The following is a 21,145-nucleotide window of genomic DNA, read 5'->3' as shown; positions in this document are numbered from 1 at the left end:
GTTCATGACCTTAATGCCTTCTGTCGGCATGGGATATGGGCTGCTCGCTGCTGCTGAATGGTTGTGCTGTTTGAATGTGGTGCATTTTCCACGGGAACTGGAAACTTTGCATATTTAAGTGCAACTCTGTAACCTCATGCTTTTCACACTGGAATCTAACTCTTGCTTTGATAACATTCCATGACTATTGAAGTTGGAACAGCAGAGTTTTGGGCTATCACTGCTGTATGACTGTGAAATCAGCTTCCACGGTGAGTGACAGATGTTCAGTAATCCAGTCCAATTCACTGGAAGTGCATGTGAACAGGCAGCAGAACAGAAATTTTTATTCCCTTTGACCCAAACCTCGAGATGTTTTGGTGCTGCCTTTTTCATGTTTCTGCTGTGCAGATACATTAATTCTTTTTAGGCTGGCACTTTCAAGAAGGAACGTTGGTTTCTCTGGCTGCTCAGCTTCGCTACTTACAGCTGTACACAACAGTGAATTAAACCCAAGAAAACTGCACAAGTATTTTTATACCTTCAACCAACCAACACAACACATCCTCCTGCTTTTCTTCCTGCATTAATGCTTACTTGTACTTTGCATCTAAGTCAGCACTACCCACATACAACTAGAGAACATCTGAAGACCTTTCATGCATATCCTTTTCCATGGTTCCTTCCTCTTCAACACCATTTCATAAGGTATGCACTGCACTGGACAGATTAAATAATCCTTTCTGCCTTTGTGACATGAGGAGTATTGCCCTGGGAAACTGAGGCAGAAGCTTGCCTAAGCTCGATCAACAAGCCAGTAAGACTTTAGAGTAAGTTTTTGACTCCAAGACCTACACGTTCGGCGAGTACATCACAGTATCTTTCCAAATAGCTTCCCTTCCTCCAGCCTTACAAATGCATGCTCTGTTTTTTGTCATTAGCAGCCTGCCTCTGATAGCAAAAAAAAACCACACCACCACCACCAAATGCCAGCCATTCCAAACTAACGGTGCAGCTGAGGGCTGAAACACCTTTGGACAGCTGTACCTTATTGCTAGGGGTATCGCCACAGTTCAGTGGTACCTTGCTAGGAGACAGGATCATTGGTTGGCAGGTAAAGCAGGAAGAGATCAGATACCAGTTTCAGAGTTCTCCAGCAGCAAACAGAGCTAAGGGCCATGAGCCAGGCTGAGTCCTTTACAACAGCCCCATGGGCCAGTGTGAGCCAGGCAGTTGGGCCCATGGAAAACACCGAGGGAACTGTGAAAAGGTTTGTGACAAAATGGACAGTGTTGCTGTTAGAGGGGACTCCGTGTGTGAAATTGCTTGTCAGTGACAGCCGAGAGTATTTAGTGCTAATCTCTTAATGCTAGAGAAGCCTAGCTGCAGTACTTCTCCCCCAGTAAACAATAGGACCCAGATTGGCCTCCTGAGGCCTCTATCCTTTTATTACAGCCCACACAGAAAGCTCATCTGAGAAGGCTCTTTGAGTTAGTCGAGCAAACTCTCTGAACCAGTCTGAACCAGTTCAAATATCACATATGGTTGTTTTGCTTCTGCAGACTTCCTTGTTAGTCCTTGGAGGCTGTGGCTGGCATTTACTTAGCAATAGTTCACGCTGTCAGATGGGAGGGGGAGGGGAAGCCTCTCCTTGAAGATGTCAGCAGGGGGATGCAACAGCGCAAGCAGATATTTGTCGCTCCACACTGCCTCCTTTGTAGTGACTGTCTCTGTCTCGGGTTTTGGTTATACTTGGCTCAGTTTCATCAGCTCAACATCTGATCCCTTTGAAGCAGCCCTGATGATTTACACTTCTATTAATATTGTTTCTAGGTTAGGAATAAAACTTGCTCCATCCTTGCTTACAGGTGAGACCCAGGGTTATTTTTGTGGTCCTGACAGAGGCAACAAAGGAGTGAAAAACCCTGCTTTTGTTGGAGTCGCGAGTACCTCGTCCTGCTCAGTAACATCTGATGCTTCCAGCTTAAGCTTTAAGCACAAATTGCTCCAATGCTCTTGTGCATGGTGAGTGAGGCCTCAGGGTGCACTAGCTTCATTTGCAGGCATCACAGTTTATGAAGGAAGAAAATAGATGATTTAGAAAAACTAGTGTTGAGGGGAAAAGATGGGAGAATTATTTTGGTTTGCCTAGAAAGAAGAAAGAGGAAGTTCTGGGAACATGACATGTGCCCTGTTACAAGGAGGGCAATGATCAGCTTTTTCCATTTCAAGCAATCCATGTTCATTTGGCTAGGAAAGAATGCTTAGATTGGAACATTGATTTTGCTTGCTCCACCCAGTATCTTACTTAGTCAGATGAATTGATAAAGCATGTCAGTTCTTTCATGGGAGGCCGGGTGAACATTTGCCTTGGAAGAGCCACAGAAGGAGGGTGGGTTCAGTGGCTCCTTGCAGGGTCCTTACAGATCTGCACATCTGTGGTTGCCTCCCTTTCCACAGCATGCTGTCCAGTAGGTTAGCTCCCTTTTATTTCTTCAAGAAAACTCTCCATACACTCTGATTTTTTTTCCACAGGTACAAAAGTAGAACAAGCAAGCAAGAAAGAGCAGTTGACAGACAGGAGAGAGAGAAAGCAGATGTGCATTATGGAGCCTGCATAAAGTAAACAGCGGGAAGGTACCAGCTAACAGCTGAAACTGGGTCACAGAGCTTAGGGAGGATGCTTAATGTCCCTCATCCCAAAACCCAGTGTTTTATTGTCCTGTGAAGGTTTTGTGGCTCTGTCTGGTACGCATGTACAGTGCACACACACTTAGACTTGTCTGTTATGTGAGGATGGAGTTGCAGAGCTACTGGCTTACCGATAGCTTGGATAGTTACTTTAAAAACAAGTCCTAGGAAGTAATGTCAGCTTGAAGCTCTAGAGGTGTAGCAAGAGAGCAAACCTATTCCCAAAGCACAGAAAGAGCAATTGAGTCTGCCTTTGACAGCTGCCACCTGGCATCCTGTTAAACTTTGTGAAACTGCCAGGCATAAATCCTTCCTCATCCTGGAGAAGGCTGCAGATAAAAGAGAAAAAAGATGCTTAAAAGTCAGTCGTAGAAAAGACTTTGATCTTTACCATTAATGTGAACGGTTTTGCTTTTCTCCCATTGTCCTTCTGTGGACTAGAAACTCAAATTGTTTGCTGGAGCTTGGCTGGGTGTAATGAGAACTGCAAATTTATCTTGTTACATAACAGGAGAGAGAGCTGGGAAGGTCCGAGATTTGTTTCCAGAGATTACCGCCCAGCCTGCAGTTCTTGGATCAGCATGTACAGGAGGAGCTGCCTTCTGTGCAAGATGGCATGGAAGCATTAGTTAGTCTCATGACTAAAATGAGCAAAAAGAAAGCAGTTGTACGGGTTGGCAGTCCTCTGCAAACTGTTTTGGGCAGGCTGTGCCTCTGGCTGCGTGCGTGTCCCTGCGGCTTCTGTCCCATACAATCTCTTAGGAAAAGCTACTACAGAGAAGGCCTGATCCAATAGCCCTTATTAACAGCTCTTGCTTACTGCAGTTAGCCTTGCCCTCAGAGGGAGTGACTGGAGAGCACGGGGAGTGCAGCAGCCGAGCGTCTGTGCAGACAATGAGCACAATGCCACAAAGCAGACATCTTAGCTGGTGATGTCCGTCAGCACTGGCACACAGCTGGGGGTTCTTGTACAGCCTGGCTGCAGTTTTGTGATCTGACATTATTAATCTGCTTTTGCAGCAGTGTCAGATCATAGCTAAAGCATGAATCACACACAAGTGCTGAGGCTAATGCTTTCATGTGCACTGGTAGTGCTGCTTAATTAGCCTGTTTTCCTCATTACCCCTCTCTCATGCTGGTACATCTGTGTTTTTTGTGGCTCTATTGTGGACCAGATGCAGGAGGAGACCTTGCTGCAAAGGGTTGAAGTGTACATGACCTGGTTAAAAAAAGGGCAAAAGCTGGGCTGGATCAGCATCTTAAGCTGGCTTGTCACACAAGTGCCTGTAGCAGCCTGACAGAGCACTGCCAGGATGGAAGCATCTGGGAGTGTGGAAGGGAAGGATCTCTGCTCCAACCAGCACTGCCCCAAGAGGCGTTTCATCAAATGCTGGATACAGCATGCAGCTTCCGGGCATAGAAATGCTCCTTATGTGTTCAATGGCTTCCATGTGGTTTCAAAGCACTTTAAAAGAAGGGAACTGCCCTGTCCTCTTCTGGGAAGGAAGGTTTGATTGTACTTCAGGTAACAGAAATGAAGGGAAAGCATGACAAAGTGAGGCAGGCACATTGGCCAAGGTCAGAAGGAGCTCTGTGGGGAAGCCAGAAATAGCACCTTGTGCTGCAGGCCTGTACCTTGGCTACAAACCCATTCTTTGGCCCAGGCCACTGCCAAACAGGGACAAGAACTCAGCTGCTTGTTTCACTGGTGTAAAACACAAACGTTGCTGGAGACTCCAGATGCTGGTGTGCAGCCACTGGCCATGCAGTGTCTGGATAGTGCTGTCTGCTCAGAAACGGAAGTGGTTGTTGCAGCCCTTTTGAGATGTCTGCAGAGAGGCTTTACCACTGTGACTGGACACCTGCAGGATAATGACTCCAAAGCATTTTCAGGCTGTTTACCTTGTTTCTCTGTAAGCAGGCACAGCTCTTAAGTGTTTATGGAGTCAAAGGAAAGCAATTAGCAAGAATGCAGGCTGGATGAGGCTCTGGCCAGCCTGATCTAGTGTGGGGTGTCCCTGCCCGTGGCAGGGGGGTTGGAACTAGATGATCCTTGTGGTCCCTTCCAACCCTGAATGAAACTATGAAACTATGAAACTATAAACGTTTGACATGGAGATGCACAACTTCCACGGCAGTAGATACCACTCGCCCATAGCCTCTCCCTAGAGCTGAGGGAACCCAAAGAGAGATCGGGGCAGGAGAATTCAGTCTCCCGTGGTAGTTCTCTAGGGGAAACGGCAATTTTAGATCCCTGAAGCCAAATGCTTTCTCTGCCAGTCAGAGGTTCAAACCTAGTTCCGTGTCGGGATTCTCCTCTTCTAGCCCAAGACTTTCCTGCGGCTGTAGGGGAGAGGTCTGGGACGCGGAGCTGTGCTTCGGGGACGTTTCCCTGTGTTTTTCTCGAGCCAAACGGCCCCCAAGCCGTACTTGCGGTACCGAGCACCTATCGCTGCGCTCGGTCCTGGGGCTCCGGAGTAGGAGACGCAGAGGAACAAGGGTAGATTCTGGCTGCCCCCAGCCCTGCCCCACTGCGGCCCCCGCTTCCCCTCCCGGGGCTCCCCGACGGGCCCGGGAGGCGCCCGGGGGCGGGCAGCGGCAGCGTTAGGACCCGGCGGCGGCGGCGCGGGAGGGGGAAGAGCGCAGCCCGGCGGTTGTTTACCGGGGAGGGAAGAGCCGGGGCAGGTCTCGCCACGGCGCCGAGCTGAGCTGCGCCGAGCTGAGCTGAGCTGCGCCGCGCGGCCGGGCTGGCGGCGGCTTCTCGCCCTCCGCTCCGAGGATGCTGCGCGGGGCCCCGCGGCGGGCGGCGGCGCTGGGCGCCGTGCTGCTGGGCTCGCTGCTGCTGGCGGCCGCCCGGGGCGCCGAGGGTGAGTGTGCCGCCCGGGGGGACCCGGCGCGCCTTTGTTGTGAGGGACAAAGGCCAAGCTGGAGGGGGCCATACGGGACCCCCTAGGGAGGGCGGGGGACGAGCTGGGGATGCCCGGCCCTCCCGCATGGCTCGGCCTCGTCTCTCCGCAGAGTGCCTCCGCGGCAACGGCTCGTCTTACCGCGGTGGCCGGCAAGTGGCCGCCGGCGGCGCCCCGTGCCTCAACTGGCTGGCGGTGCGGAGCGGCCCCGGTGCCCTGCTCCCGGCAGGTGGGTCCGGGGACCGGGGCGGGAGAGAGTGGCCAGGGGAGCCGGTGGCGGGGTGATACGGGGGGAACGGGGCGCTGAGGGCGCCGGGGCCACGCCAGTGCCCGCGCTGATGGCCCGCTGCCCGCGCTGATGGCCCGCTGCCCGCCAGCAGTTGCGGAGGACCACAACAGCTGCAGGAACCCGGACGGCGATGCCGCGCCCTGGTGCTACGTCCAAGGAGCCGCCGGGGTTCCCGAGCGGAGACCCTGCGACATCGCCCAGTGTCCAGGTAGGACCCCGAAGCCTTCCCCCCCACCCGCCCCCTTCTCCAGCCAACCGCGGGTCATTGCCCTCCGCAGCCTGCCTCCTGCCGCGGAGGCTTTGTCACCAGGGCGGGGGCCCCCTGCGCACAAACAACTGCGGGCTGTGGCAGCATCACTGCCCTCCCCCGGGAACGGCGCGTACCCGGGGCTCCCCTCCAGCCCTCGCCTGCGTGTGCACATCTGCCTCCCAGCTGTGCCGTGCTCCGCCCCTAGAGTTTTCCATTAGTGCCAGCAAAGGCTTGTGCAGAGCCCCATCGTGTCCCCCCATTTCACTAGTCACTGTAGGGCTCATTAGCTGTGTTGCAAAAGGCTGAGGTTTGGACGTCCAGCAACAGCAGAGATGTTGGTAAACCATTACAGGGGGTATGTTACTGCAGTCTAAACAAATGTCCTGCTGCCAAACAAGTGCTAGGGTGAATTTCGGTACGGGTGGGGGGAAAGAACTTGGACAAACCAAGAACCAAAGGGAGTATCCTAAGAAATGGAAAATCTCCAACGCTGGGTTCTTCCTGGATAGGGTGGGAAACAGCTTGCCGAGAGATCTGTAACTGAAGCCTGTTTCAGGGAGAGGAGATGCCAGTATTGACTGAAGCCAAAGTAACCACTTGGGGGTTTTGAACTGTTTACTTATTTCTGAGCCTCTCAAGATCTATGCACTCTGCCGTCCCTTGGGATTGCTATCCTTGCATGTAAACACTTTCCTCTATGCATGCACCCTCCCCTTTTCTTCACTTCGTTTATTTTCTGCCTGCTTTTCCCTAAAGATGAAGCAAAACAAATGCTTTGCTGCCAAGACCCTTACTCAAACAGGCATCAGCTTTGTCATCAGGAGAGCTCCCTGTCCTTTCAGCCAGTACACTATTTGCATGTTTAAGTTGTTTGCTGTTCTGGTTTTATGTTTTAAAGCGAGCACCTTGTTGTTGTGTGTGTGGTACAGCTTCTCTGGCTGACCCTATGTAAAGCCTCTGTGCAGCACAGGGACCCTGATTTCCTGTGTCAGACTACCCTCCTGTGCTTCCATTTCACATCTCACAGAGGACTCAAAATGGCTACAGATAGGAAATCCCCATGGGGTTATTGCCAGCTGTGGGATGAGATCCAAGTGGATAGAGTGTTGAGGTGTGGATGCATAGTGTGCACAGCATTTCCACAAAGCAGGGCTGTTTTGTTTAGGACAGGAAATAGATACCAGCATTCCACTGTCACATCTTTTACTATGCCATGAAAAGAGCTGCCTTGAAAAATCTTTCAATGCTGTTGATAGAAAATCCACAGCACTGGGGAGGAGTCCAGGCCATGAGCATGCACCTTGGGTTGGGCCCTGGCTGATGAGGATCTTGCTGTTCTTACACTAGTCAGTGGCTGTGCTGCTTTCAGTGTTGCTCTGACTTTAGCAAGTCCATCATGCTGAAAGAGTTTGTTACATGGCTGCTGAGAGGGGCTGGGTGAGAAGAATGTCCCCAGGTTGTTTTCACACCAGCTGGACTCTCCTTCCATCAGACTTTCCTGTGTCATGAAGATGATAGAAAGAGATAAATAGGCTCCTGGGAGATTTGGGGTGGGGATTCTCTTCATCTTGTGCATGTCTGTTGAGCACAGTTGAAGCTGCAGCCTGTAGATCGATCTGTGCACTAAGGAAAGTCATTGTGCATTCTCTGGACTCAGGCCCTGAAGCTGGCTTTCCTTCTGCTGCCTGACTTTGTCTCATCTGTGGTGGTGCCTTGCACTCTTTGTTAAATATGCTTAAGAAGGGAAACTGTGGGGAGGAGAATATTTCTGCTCTGCCTTGGTAGGAGTTCTGGTGACAGCTGAAGGAAACACGTGTTCCTCAGTGTACTTGGGAGGTGGTTCAGTGATGCCAGTCTAACTCTGTCCCACTGGCAAGGCACATCTTGTTCCAGAGTACTCATCAGTGCTTGGTGTTTTGCATGTCTCCTTTTCCCCCTCAGAAGATGCTACAGCTGCCACAGCCCCTGTCCCTACAGCAGGAGTTGGTACTTCTCAGGAGGACAGCCAGGTGTTTGAACCAGACGATACCTTGCCCTCTCAGAGCGAGGCAGCCGCGGTGCAGCCTGTCATTGGCATCAGTCAGAGAGTGCAGATGAACTCCAAAGAGAAGAAGGACCTGGGCACACTAGGTACAAACCCAGGGTCGTGTGATGGATCTCTAATTCAGACAGGGTGGATTTGTTTTGAAGCTCTCAAAGTAATAGTGTAACTCTGTCTGCTGCCTCTCATTTTGGGCTTCCCTTTCTTCACAGGCTATGTGCTGGGGCTGATCATGATGGTGATCATCATTGCCATTGGAACTGGCATTGTCCTGGGATACATCTATAAGAGGTCAGTGGCTATTCTCCTTTGTCCAACAGCTGCTGCAGAGTTAATCCCATCAGTGTGCTGCTCTGTGCCATCTAAAGTTTCAAACTGCCCTCTTTATTTTTGGTTCATGTGTGTACATATGCAGCTTGATATGGGATTCTCAGGGGCTTCCAGGGGAGGTGAATTTTTGTAAGAGCTGGAAAGGTGCTCTCACAGGAGGTCTCTCATGTGATCAGAAAAAGACCAATCCTAGCAGGCCACCCATTCCCCTGGGTTCTCTAGTCCAGCTAGTTTTAGAAGAAAACAGTTGGCAAACTCTTTGCTACTCGTGTGTTGTATCTCAGGAGGCTGAGTATCAAACAGCGGTTTCCTTTTGGTCACAGTTCGTTTCACCAGAGCTCTCATGTGCTGCCTGGATTCACACTGAAGTTATGCTTTGTCCAGCCACTTCACTCTGGTGGCCAGAATGCTTCTGTAGCTCAGCAGTGTTTGAGCTCTGTGGTAAGAGCAGGAAGCTTAGTTCCAAGAGACAGGGCAGGATTAACAAACAGCAGTGAGTGATTCTGCTGCAAGCAAAGGCCCAGCCTCTCTCCTCTGGGAGGGCTTGTTCTGTATTTTGGCTGTTTGACAGCAGTCTGACACATCCAAGCAGAAGGAGCCCTTTCCCAAGCTGGGACATGTCCTTATGTAAGTGTTGATAATAAATGCCGACGGAAGGGACCACAGAGGGAGGAGTGTTACATAAGGGGCAAAACACAGAGCGCTGCTTGTCGAGGAACCAGGCTTGAGGTGCCACTTCAGAGAGCACTGCCTCTTGTGCTGGCAGGAGCAGCAGCCACTGCTGCACGCCTGTAGGCAGCTTTGGAAAGCAGCCCAAATGCTTATGTGCTGACAGGAAACCCCAGCAGCTCTGCCTGGCTGGCATCTCAGGCCCCAGGGGGAGTCGGGGCTGCCTGTCCCACCTTGCTTCTCTTCTCCTGGGGAAGAAGCAACAGGCCAATGTAGAACTTTGTCCAAATGCTGCTTTGCTTCTTCAGTGCCAGAGAGCTCAGAGCAGGGTTCCAGGCTTACTGCTTGTTCTTGCCTCTCAAAACTGCATGTGCAAGCTGGCAGGTGTGGGTAGGTGTGGTGAGAAGCCTTTTGTGGGTTTAGTGCCTTTGGTATGGCTGGCTCTTCTGCAGCAAACATGCTATTGATGTGTTAAAGCAAGGCAGCTCTTTCTCAGTGCAGACTACAGTGGTGTTGCCTCCCTTAGCAACAGGCTGAAGGCTGAGATGGGTTTGAGGAGCTGGTTGTGGTACTGAGCTGTTAGCTGCAGAGGGCAGGGCCAGCTCTGAAGTTAAGCTTTAATACTTTCAGGAACAGCCTAACTTGCTGCACAGGTTGGTTTGCTGCAGCAGAAGGCAGAATCTGACACCACCTTCAGCATTTGTTTCTCTCAGCCAAAGCAGGTTAGAGGAGCTCTTCCCCACAGCACTGGGCTCTGCTCTGCCTCTCTGCTTCCTTGGGTCTGCCCCAGGCGGTGCTGTGGGACTGTGAGGGCATCAGGATGTGTTTGTCATCGACATGGTGTGAAGGAGAACCCTGGCTTTACAGCCCTCATTCAGCAGTAGCAAGGGCAGTGAGCATCAGCCTAAAACTGCCATTCCTGAGGGAGAGACAGGCCTCACTGGGCTGCTTGTTTGTTCCACATCATAGAATCACAGAATGGGCAGGGTTGGAAGGAACCTCCAAAGGTCATCTAGTCCAACCCCCCTGCAGTGAGCAGGGGGCATCCTCAACTGTATCAGGTTGCCCAGAGCTTCATTGACCCTCACCTTGAATATCTCCAGGGAAGGGGCCTCACCTACCTCCCTGGGCAACCTGTTCCAGTGTTTCACTGCCCCACTGCTCAGGTAGGGAACGTTCCTGGCTCTTTGTAGGTAGCTGAAACATACTTCCTAAAGAGCAGAGTCCTTTCTCTTCTGCTGCATTACCTCTGCTGAGACTCTGCCTGCAAGCAGTGGCGCTCAGCCATGCACACAGGTCCTGGTTCTGTTTCTGCCCTAGGGGGAAGGACCTGAAGGAGAAGCAGGAGCAGAAGGCGTACGAGCGCGAGATGCAGCGCATCACACTGCCCCTCTCTGCCTTCAGCAACCCTGCCTGCGAGCTGGTGGATGAGAGCACCATCGTGGTGCACACCAACCAGACGCCTGTGGAGGACATGCAGGATGGTGGTGGCCCTCTGATGGGGCAGGCAGGTACTCCTGGGGCCTGAGCAGCTCAGGCGGGAGTGACAGAGGCGGAGCAAAGCCTGCAGCCTCCTGCTGCTGGCGCGGGGTTTGCCGTGTTCATTTCTGTTTCGTTTTCTTTTTGATGAGAGCCAGGTGAAGGTGATGCAGGGGGACAGGACAAGGGCTGTTCATCACCATCTCTTCGAAGGGCACCATTCAGTGCATGAGCAGCTGGGGACTGGTGTGGTGGACCCTGCTGCTTCCTCCCACCTATCTCCGTGGTGTGCCAGGGAGCTGGGGGGGATGATGGGCCAGGCTCACCCCTGGCCACAGATCCCATAGCCTGGGGTGTGGTCTTGGCTTCCTCTTTTTCTGTTCCTATTTAATGGTGTGCACTGTTACTTAAGTTTCAGCCTGGAACCCCAATAGGGAGCAGGACTGCAGGGACTGATGGGAGCTTCATATCAGACTTAGCTAGGTAATTACACTCTGATTATAGTTCCTGCCTTTTTGCTTTAGTGGCTGAGAGCTGGAGACACTGTCCAGAGCCCTACTGCTGCATCAGGTTGGGTTTTTTTCCCAAGGAAGGGTTTGAAAGGTGGCTTTGGTCAGGAGCAGTATCAAAGTAGCCCCAGTGTCAAACTTGGAAAAGCTCTTCTCAAGCTCCTGACAAATCCAGGTCTTCCAGGGCTGAGGCCACATCTCCATGCCCCTCTGGTGCTGCTTGCACAGCCACAGTTGTAGGTGCCCAGGTGGTCTCTGCCTCCTGCTCACCAACACAGAGAGGAGACCGAAGGTCAGCAGTAGAGAGTTGTGAAGAAAACAAACTGCCCTCCAGTTCCCTGCAGCAGGTTGAGCACTGTGGACAGGGGACATCCTCTTCTGAATCCCCTGGACTTTCTACAGAGCCAGCTGTGGAGGTCACCCTGAGCATAAGGCAGCAGCTCTGAAGGGCAGGACAGGGCTGCCCCTGTCTGGGGCACGGCTCATGGCCCAGTCTCCTTCACATACGCTCAGCTAGTGCAGCAAGACTTCTTGCTTAGAGCCTGGCCCTGGCAGAGAGCTTTTGTAACAACTTCTATCAGCATTGCAGGGGGTTTAGAAGGGATGGTTGCTGCAGAGGCTCCCAAACAGCACCAAGGCAAGGCCAGTTCAGGGAAACATCCTTCCCCACCTGAGGGGATTCAAGCCATTCAAGTCAGTTTTCCAGCCATCTGCGTCATAGCTGTGGGCCTGACAGGGAGCAGCACTTGGCAGCAGGGGTTTTAGTGTTAATGTTTGATTCAGAAAAGGGAAATGTTTTATTTTTAAATGCCTTTGAATACCATTTCTTTGTAAAATGTTTTAAATACCTCATTCTGAGAAGGGGCAGATTGTGCTACCTTGTATTAAAGCTTAAGAGAAAAAGGACTGTGGTTCATCTGTACTTTCCTCCTGCCAGAGCAGCATCCATTTGCTTGTTGCAGATTTTGAACTGAGAAGGGAAGATGGCACCTCAGCTTGCCCAAAGGTAAATCCCTGTAAGGCAGTGTCTCCATGCACCAGCACTGACCAGGAGCACAGAGCTGTCTCCTTTGCTGTCACTAGCTTGAGTGGGCCTGGGCCTGTTCCTGGAAAGCAGCTGTGGGTGTGAGCTGTGCTGACTAAGCAGGCTGGTCTCTGGGAGTTCTCAGTTACAGCCCCTTCCTGCAGGTCACTCCTGCTTTGGTGCAGCACTCCAGCCCTCAGGGCCTGGCCTGACAGGGCAGAGCAGCATACAGGAGGCACTGAAGCAGCAGTTTTGTTCAGCTCTTGCCTTAAATACCCCTTCAACTACTTCAAAATAAGAGTTTTCCAACAAGAGGCTGTGCTTTTATTTGGGGGTTGGGAAAGAAAGATGGAGAGAGGCTTCAAGTTCTGCTGACTCTTGTCCACCCTTAAACCCACCAACCAACACATGGCAGCCTCATGCATTTCCAGCACTCCAGGTACCCGGACTGTCAAAGACTGGCACTGCCTCTGTAGCTCTGTAAAGGTGGCAGATCCCTTTGGCTGCCTCCAGAGAGTTCCAGATGCTACCGGGTCTGTGGTTTTGCTGCTGCCATTTGGTGACAGCAACAGATACCCAAGAACCTCCCAGCTTCCTGCTTCATTAACAGAGACAACCAGCTCTTGTTTTCATGGCATACACTTACTGCTCTTTAATTTAGTTAGAACATGGAGCTGTGCAAATCACAGTTCATAAACCCCACCCACATATCACCCAGGACTCTCCCCTTCAGGGGTCCCCTCATAAACCAGCCTAGGAAAGGGAAAGAAAAGGCAAGTCCTATGAATCCTGAATCCACTGGACCCAGTGTTGAGGCTCCTCCCCTGACTCACAGCACAGGGACACCCTAGTGTTTCTACAGCACCACTACACAGACTGAAAACATCCTCCCCCTACACACCCCTGGTGTCAGCTGCTGGCTGGCCCTCTTCTCTTACAGAACCATTTAAACTCAGGTAGGGGAAGGAAATCAAAGTAAGAGCAAAGACTAACCCTCATTCCCCAGCAGTCAGTGCCATGGGGAGCACACCAAAATCCAGTTAAACCAAGATGTTTGTGACTGAAGAGCAGGGCTGGAGCCAGCTTTTGTTTCGGTCTGCCAGCCACCTGAGCCACTGCAGTAGTAGCTTTCCTCCTTCTCCCACTGAGGGAGGAAGAAGGGAAGTGCTGGAAGAAATAAAGGCCCCCCCCACCTCCCGTGCCTCCAAGCTCTGCTTTTTCTCCCCAAAAGCAGGGAACAACCCTGAGGAAGGTTTCAGCTTGGAGAATCAGCTCAGGTGCTGCATCAGCAGCTGCAAGAAGGACCTTCAAAGGAAGCAACTTGCAGAGTCTGCAGGAAGGGATGAGGTAATGGCAGCTGAATGATTAGTTCTCTAGCTGCCACTCCTGGGAGGCTGGGACCTTCTCCAGCACTTTTCTGATCATGCCAAGTCCATCCTTTAAGTAGTAGCCTTGGGCATGTCCCCTTGTGCCATTGTCCACACAAAATCTGAGCCACTTCAGGCCCCCAGCATTGAGGAGCACTTTCTGCCACTTTGCCACTCATGTCCACAGGCTGAGAGCTCGAGCAGCACTCCTGGGCTGTCCCCAGCCAGTGCCTAGTGCAGTTCTACACATTCAGGTTCAGATAATTCCAGCTAGGTTAAGGTTCTTGGGCAGGCAAATTCACTGTGCAGGCTCAGGGGCTGGGGGTGCTCGAGGGGCTCATTTGATGCCTGCCTTGTTCACCAGCAGGTGGGACAAGCAGAGCTCTGTCTTAGTGTTTCTAGGCAGGCTTTTGGAGGTATTCAGACAGGAGGAAAAAAATCCACAGAACCAAACCAAACCAACAATTCCTACACGCCTCCCCACAGACAAGGTATGCCAGGAGAGCTGCTCGGCTCCTGGGGCTTTTCACTCCCTCCCCTGATGCACACTGGAGGCCAAAATCTCGGTGGGTTGTTGTGTTAAACGTGCACAGACACACACTGTCCTCTTGGGGCTTGTTGCTGGATGCCCAGTGGCCCCATTCACAGCAGGCAGTGGGAGAAGCAGTTCCAGAAGTGCTGGTCCTTGCCCAGGAGTCTTCTCTAGCAGTTCCCGCCCTGGCAAACAGGCCAGCGTGGCTTCACAGCTTGCAGCCAAGTTCTAAGGCACCACAGTAAAGAAGCCTGAAAAGGCCAGGTAAAACATTTCTCAAGCCAGAAAAATAGTGTTGAGCAGCTTTCCTAGGTGCAGCTGGCAAGAAGCAGCCCTTTTTGCTTCTGAAACATGCCAGAAATCCACAGTGAACCAGGATGTCCAAGAGGAGGGGTGCTGGGTGGGGAGAGAGAGGCAATGCAGCGGCACATAGCCTGGTGCCCCATTAATGCCCTGAAGTGGCTGAAGTGCATCTCCCTCCCCATCACTCATCTCAGCTCCAGTGGAGTGGTGCTGGCAGCAGGGTGAGCTGCCTAGGTCGTGCTCTCAGGCAGCTTGTCACGGGTCAGGCCGTACTGCACACTCACGTTGTGGTCCAGCTCCTCCAGCTCCGAGGGCAGGGGAATGGCAAGCTCTCCCAGGTACAGGGAGAGTGCTTCAAAGGAATCTTCCAGCTTGGAAAAGGGAGGCCTAGAAGCAACAGTGAGAGAACATGAGTGGGAAGGGGAAGCAGAAGAGCATCCTATTCTATTCTATCTGGAAAGCTGTGCCTCCAGATCTCTGTCCCTTGCACAGAGGTGTGAGCAGGGACGTGATCCCTCCCCATTCAGCCTCTAAGGCTGCAAAGTTCCCACCTGTCCAGGCTGCTCATTTTTACAGCTGGTGACCAGGGAGGTCTGGTTCTGTTGGAATCCACTTGGCATCAGCACTGTACTGAAGTTTCCCAAATTAAGTACTCACCTTCTGCAGCTGCTGCCAAGGCTTCCCCCTGCTTTCTGCACCTGAGCAGCTCTGAACAATCCTTCACCCCATCAGCCTCAGAAACTGTTTCAGAAACCTCCACCATTTGCAGTGGTGTCTCTCCCAGGCTGGTGAGCCCGAGTCTCTCCTGATGTGGAAGCCTCTGAGTATTCCCACAGAAGGCTGGCATACAGCCCTCTCTCACCTTCTGTGCAGAGCAATCCTTCCACTAAGAGGACACAGACATACCCTCCAGGCTTACACAGGAGGCAGTCTGCTGGCCCCGAATGGGGGCTCACAAAGGCCAGAGGTACCACCAAGGCTGGCCTGCCTCAGGCCAGCCATAAAAGCTGACCCTGAAAAGAAAAATGAAGGGGTCATTGTTGCAGGTGACTCCCTGCTGAGGGGAGCAGAGGCCCCAGTATGCAGACCAGACTCACTCCATAGAGAGCTCTGCTGTGTCCCCGGTGCCCGGGTAAAGGATGTCGGAGGTAAACTTCCCACCCTTGTGAGTCCTTCAGAGTATTACCCACTGCTGGTTTTTCAGCTGGGTAGTGATGATGCAGCAGTGAGAGGCTCAAAATCAATTAAAAGGGACTTCAGGACCTTGGGGCAACTGCTAAAAGGATCAGGAGCTCAAGTTGTGTTCTACTCCATCCCTCTGACATTGATGATGGACAGGGCAACATTTAGGAAGAGCCAAGAGGTCAATTCATGGCCCCAGGACTGGTGTCATCAACAGGGGTTTGGATTTTAGGATCACAGCTCAGTTTACAAAGCACCAGAGCTGCAAGCAACCAATGGGATGCACCTGTCCCAGAGGGGCAAAAGGATTCTAGGGCAGAAGCTGGCAGGGCTCATTGATAGGGCTTTAAACTAGATTTGAAGGGGGAAGGGGTTGCTCATTTCATGCTTGCCTGTGACAAACATTGGGGCAGCTCTCCAGAGGCAGAGGAATGGATGCTAGCAAAGGCTCTCAACTTGTTGCCCTGAGGCAAGCCAAGGACAAAGCACTGGGACACCCCAAGGCAATCAAGGGGGATTCACCTAAGAGGGTGGCATGGCCAGCACGGCTGAAGTGCCTCTACACAAATGCATGCAGCTTGGGCAACAAAGAGGATGAATTAAGGCCACTGCACTGCTAGGATGCTATGACATAGTGGCTACCACTGGAACTTGGTGGGATGATTTTCCATGACTGGAGTGTAGGGATATATGGGTATAAGCTCTTTAGGAAGGACAGGCAGGGGAGGAGGGCAGGAGGTGTTGCTCTCTATATCAGTGACTAGCTGGAATCAGTGGAGCTCCACCTGGGCAAGGATGATGAGCTGGTTGAGACCACATAGGTGAAGATTAAAGGGAAGCCAGGGGAAGGTGATGTTACTGGAGGGGTCTGCTACAGTCCCCCTGACCAGCAAAACCATGCAGATGAGGCACTGCACAGGCAAATAGAGGTGGCTTCATCTTCACAGGCCCTGGTCCCCATGGGGGATTTCAACCACCCTGACATCTGCTGGAGGGACAACACAGCTAGGTACCAGCAATCCAGGATGTTCCTGGACTGCATAGAAGACAACTTCCTCCCCCAAATGGTAGAGGAACCAATGAGAAAAGGTGCTATGCTGGACCTTGTTCTCCCCAATAGGGAAGGGCTGGTCACCAATGTGAGAGTCAGGGATAACCTTGGCTGCAGTGACCACGAAGCAATAGAATTTAAGATCCTCAGGGCAACTGGGAGGATGTATCTCAAGCTTTCAACTCTGGATTTTAGGCATGCAGACTTTGATCACTTCAGGGATCTGCTGGCCAAAGTGTCATGGGACAAAGCCCTAGAAGGAAGAGGGGCCCAGGACAGCTGGTCAGTATTCAAGGAGACCTCCTCTGTGTCCAGGAGCAAAGTATACCCACAAGGAGGAAAGCAAGAAAGCATGCTAGGAGACCTGCCTGGATGAGCAAGGAGCTCCTGGACATGCTGGCACACAAAAAGAAACTCTACAAGGAGTGGAAGAAAGGACAGCTGGAATGGGGAGCATGCAAGGAAGCTGCCTGAGCAGCAAGATACCTGGTTGGAAAAGCTAAAGCTCAGTTAGAATTAAATCTAGCCAGGGAGATCAAGGGGAACAGTAAAAATAATTCTACAGGTATATTAATGGTAAAAAGAAGACTAGGGAAGGTGTGGGCCCCCTCAGAAAGGAAACAGGTGAGGTGGTGACAAGTGACATGGAAAAGGCTGAGGTTCTCAATGACTTCAGTCTTCACTGGCAAGGGCTCCAGCCACACTCCCAGAATAATGGAAGATAATGGCAGGGACTGGAAGAAGGAACTGCCCACAGTGAGTGAAGATCAGGTTTGAGACCATCTGAAGAACCTGAAAGTGTTCAAGCCCATGGGACCTGATGGGACACACCCATGGGTGCTGAGGGAACTGGCAGACAAGGTTGCTAGGCTGCTCTCCATCATATTCCAAAAGTCATGGCAGTCTGGGGAGGTCCCCACTGACTGGGAAAGGGGAAACATAGCTCCCATTTTCAGGAAGGGAAAGAGGGATGACCCAGGGAACTATAGGCCAGACAGTCTCACCTCTGTGCCTGGTAAGATCATGGAGCAGATCCTCCTGGAGGTACTGCTGAGGCAGAAGAATAACAAAGAGGTGATTGGGCACAATCAGCACAGCTTCACCAAGGGCAAATCCTGCCTGACAAACCTGGTGGCCTTCTATGACAAGGTTACAACATTAATAGGTGAAGGCTGAGCAACTGACATCATTTACCTGGACCTGAGCAAAGCCTTTGACACTGTCCTGCACCACATCCTGATCTCCAGGCTGGAGCAGTATGGGTTTGATAGATGGACCATTCAGTGGATACAGAACTGGCTTGATGGCTGCACCCAAAGGGTGGCTGTCAATGGCTCCATGTCCCAGTGGAGGCCAGGGACAAGTGGAGTCCTTCAGGGATCAGTCCTGGGACCAGGCTTGTTTAACATCTTTGTTGGAGACATGGACAGTGGCATTGATTGCACCCTCAGCAAGTTTGCTGATGACACCAAGCTGTGTGGTGCAGCAGGCATGCTGGAGGGAAGGGAGGCCATCCAGAGGGACCTGGACAGGCTGCAGAGCTGGATCCATTACAGGTTCAACAAGATCAAGTGCAAGGTCCTGCTTCTGGATCAGGGCAATCCCAGGCACTGATACAGGCTGAGCAGAGACAGTCTTGAGAGCAGCCCTAAAGAAAAGGAACTGGGGGTGCTGGTGGATGAGAAGCTCAACATGAGCCAGCAGTGTGCACTTGCAGCCCAGAAAGCCAACCACGTCCTGGGCTGCATCAAGAGAAGTATAGCCAGCAGGTCGAGGGAGGTGATTCTCCCCCTCTGCTCCACTCTGGTGAGACCCCACCTGGAGTATTGTGTCCAGTTCTGGAGCCCCAATTACAGGAAGGATCTGGAGGTGCTGGCATGTGTCCAGAGAAGAGCCACGAGGATGAGCAGAGGGCTGGAGCACCTCTCCGATGAAGACAGACTGAGGGAGTTGGGGCTATTCAGTCTGGAGAAGAGAAGGCTCTGAGGAGACCTAACTGTGGCCTTCCAGTATCTGAAGGGGGCCTACAGGAAAGCTGGGGAGAGACTTTTGAGGGTGTCAGGGAGTGATAGGACTGGGGGGAATGGAGCAAAACTAGAAATGGGTAGATTCAGATTGGATGTTAGGAAGAAGTTCTTCCCCATGAGGGTGGTGAGACACTGGCACAGGTTGCCCAGGGAGGTGGTGGAAGCCTCATCCCTAGAGGTGTTTACAGCCAGGCTGGATGTGGCTCTGGGCAACCTGATCTAGTGTGAGGTGTCCCTGCCCATGGCAGGGGGGTTGGAACTGGCTGATCCTTGAGGTCCCTTCCAACCCTGACAATTCTATGATTCTAAACCCACCTGCTCTCTGGTTCCAGTCTGCAGCAAATAGCAGCCAGAGGGAAAAAGGCTGGAGGGCAGTCAGCAGGAACAAACTTCTCCCAGAAGAGTTTGACGTTAAGGCCAAAATCCAGCGTGCGCGGCAGGCAGTCAGGGTCGGCGTAGACCTGGCCGATTATCTGAGGAGAGATGAGAACAGCAACACTTCCACAGTGCTAACAAACAAGGAACAAGCTTCCACCAGCCAGGTGGAAGTGCTTCAAAGTGCTAGGGCGAAAGGGAAGGGGCAGAAACACTGCTCCTGCCTTCCAACAGCACCAGCTGCACAAGGTAATGAGCAAGGCCCTGAATTCACCCTTCATGTGAAACCTTCTCAACACCTGGCCATGTGGCCACTGCTGCTGAGGAGGGCCCAGACACCCTCTCTTTATCCTCAGGGTCTTTGCTAGAAGATACAGGATGATGTGCACTTCTCAGAGAGCTCAACAGTGTCTCACTGCTGGGTTGACTCCTGTGCTGCATGCTGCTGCAGGTGGTGCAGCCCCTTCTGAAGGCAGGTAATCGACACAATATGCATCACCATCCCACCTCTCCTCTCTCACTCAGCCTTACCATACCCCCAGCAAAGCTCCTGTCTAGAGCCTGGCCTAAACCATGCTGTGAGGTAAACAGCTCAACCGAGGCTGAGTTGCTGTGTTACTGTACCCAGCTGGAGGGCTGGGGCAAAGGGAAGGACAACCCCAAGCAATGCACAGGAGGCTGCAGGCCAGGGCAGAGGAAAGGGCTGGGTGGAGCAGACGGAAGCCCTGCCCCAGCACTCAAGTCCCAGTGTTCTCCCACCTGCCCAGGGGCACTCCCCACCTCCAACACTGGGGGACTCAAAGGAAGCCACGGCAGAGAGCTGCGAGGGAATCTGGCTTCAGAGAAGGGCCACGTCAATCCAGAGTCACACGGGGAAGAGGCCTGGGTTTAAAGCCTCCTCGGGTATCACCAGAAGGGTGTTATTTATAACCAGCCAGGCTCTGCTGTGCCAGTAGCTCAGCAGGACAACCACATCCTGTAACTAGACAGCAGAAGGCCCGCTGTGTGTTTTGGCAGGGTGATCTCCTTATCTCTTCTGAGGCTGCAGCTTCTTTTTTTAGCATCTTTATTTTGGAGACAAGGAAAACGTTCTCATGCTACCCACCCCTTTGTCTTCTTGCTAGATGAAGCAATTGTTTGAGCCCCATATAGGGATTCTTCAAGTTCCTAAATCTATTGCTCACAACCACAAGATTCTCTGAGAGGAGGGCCCAGTGTAAGCAGAGCTCCAGATGAGGCCACAAAGATTTCTGCACAGACATTTTCTTTGTCCCCTTGATCCAAACACCAAAGATGAAACTGTGCTGGTGACCTTGTAACTGCTTTGTTACCCACTCACCTAAAACCCTGCCTTCCACCTGCATTTCCACTCTTACACACCTTGCAGCTTTTGAGTGGTGCTCTCTGCAGACAAAAAGAGCTGATGGAACAATAAGGCTGCACCTTGTTTACAAGATAAGCCAACAGCCTTCGGGCTGCAAGCTTCATTAATTCACCTGCAAAGGGGGTTCATTTTCTGAGTCTTTGCTGTGAAGCACCACCCCTGGGGAGGGCCTGGATGTGCTGAGGTGATGCAGCTGATCGAATGAGGCAGTGGCAAAAGGTGTTACAGGTATAGGGAAGAGGTCTACTTTCAAATGGATAGCAGGGCTCAGACAGAACTGGAGGGACTTCTTCTATAGCTTCCCTCGGTCCAGGAGAAACCTCTGCACTACTTCCAGTCCAGGAAGCAGCTCTCTCAAGGCAGTTACCTTCCTTGAGGGAACAGAGGTGGGGGAAGGTTGTGCTGCCAGCCCCGTTCCCTGTGCTGTCAGGTCACAGACTGCATGCTCAGAAGTGGCTGGTGCCTGTGTGTGCAAGGAGGTGGCAGTGGGGAAGAAGCCCATTAACATCCTGCTCTTACCTCACAGAGCACAATCCCAAATGAAAAGATGTCCACTGTCTCATCATAGCTCTGTCCTGCAGAAAACAGAGGACATTCAGCTCTGTGACAGGCAGTTCCCCATCCAGCTCTTGCAGGAACTGCCAGTCCAAAGCTTAACCAGGCCCATTCCCTGAAGGGCTCTAAAACAGGAGAGAAAGCAAGCTTAAACCTGAGCAGGCTCAGGTGCCCCAAGATGTGCAGCACCAACTGCACCTTC

At 52.1% G+C, this 21,145-nt stretch overlaps 2 protein-coding genes across 6 annotated transcripts in view; one reads left to right on the top strand and one right to left on the bottom strand.

Annotated features, from left to right (window-relative positions):
• The first annotated feature begins 5,304 nt into the window (after positions 1 to 5,304).
• Positions 5,305 to 12,049, top strand: PIK3IP1 (phosphoinositide-3-kinase interacting protein 1). Of its 4 annotated transcripts, none has more exons than XM_068157185.1 (6): positions 5,305 to 5,537; positions 5,689 to 5,805; positions 5,954 to 6,073; positions 8,060 to 8,245; positions 8,369 to 8,447; positions 10,476 to 12,049. In XM_068157185.1, exons 1-6 carry the CDS (start codon positions 5,450 to 5,452, stop codon positions 10,681 to 10,683), a joined length of 798 nt encoding a protein of 265 aa, XP_068013286.1. In that variant the 5' UTR covers positions 5,305 to 5,449; the 3' UTR covers positions 10,684 to 12,049. The 4 variants fall into 4 exon arrangements, with proteins under 4 accessions (XP_068013286.1, XP_068013287.1, XP_068013284.1 ...); XM_068157186.1 differs by having other exon boundaries at positions 5,306 to 5,537; positions 5,957 to 6,073; XM_068157183.1 differs by having other exon boundaries at positions 5,308 to 5,537; positions 8,057 to 8,245.
• Positions 12,050 to 12,790: 741 nt separating this feature from the next.
• The window catches only part of LIMK2 (LIM domain kinase 2), a 35,023-nt gene continuing 26,668 nt past the window's right edge, over positions 12,791 to 21,145 (bottom strand). For both annotated transcript variants that reach the window (XM_068157181.1, XM_068157182.1), the window contains 3 exons: positions 20,908 to 20,963; positions 18,945 to 19,102; positions 12,791 to 14,756 (listed from right to left, as the gene is read on the bottom strand). In XM_068157181.1, coding sequence (XP_068013282.1) covers positions 14,600 to 14,756; positions 18,945 to 19,102; positions 20,908 to 20,963 — 371 coding nt within the window. In that variant the 3' untranslated portion in view covers positions 12,791 to 14,599. The remainder of the gene's footprint in view (positions 14,757 to 18,944; positions 19,103 to 20,907; positions 20,964 to 21,145) is intronic.

This window comes from Melanerpes formicivorus, unplaced genomic scaffold, assembly GCF_026170545.1.
Source record: "Melanerpes formicivorus ecotype bairdi unplaced genomic scaffold, bMelFor1.0.p_v2 SCAF_36, whole genome shotgun sequence".
In the NCBI taxonomy this organism is placed as follows: Eukaryota; Metazoa; Chordata; class Aves; order Piciformes; family Picidae; genus Melanerpes; species Melanerpes formicivorus.
Note: the sequence above shows the minus strand (reverse complement) of the source record. Positions and strands in the feature narration are given on the sequence as shown.

Coding starts and splice junctions, on each gene's coding strand:
- PIK3IP1 (XM_068157183.1), top strand. CDS start 5,450: ATGCTGCGCGGGGCCCCGCGGCGGGCGGCGGCGCTGGGCGCCGTGCTG. Junction 5,538..5,688: donor GGCCGCCCGGGGCGCCGAGG/GTGAGTGTGCCG, acceptor GTCTCTCCGCAG/AGTGCCTCCGCGGCAACGGC. Junction 5,806..5,953: donor CGGTGCCCTGCTCCCGGCAG/GTGGGTCCGGGG, acceptor GCTGCCCGCCAG/CAGTTGCGGAGGACCACAAC.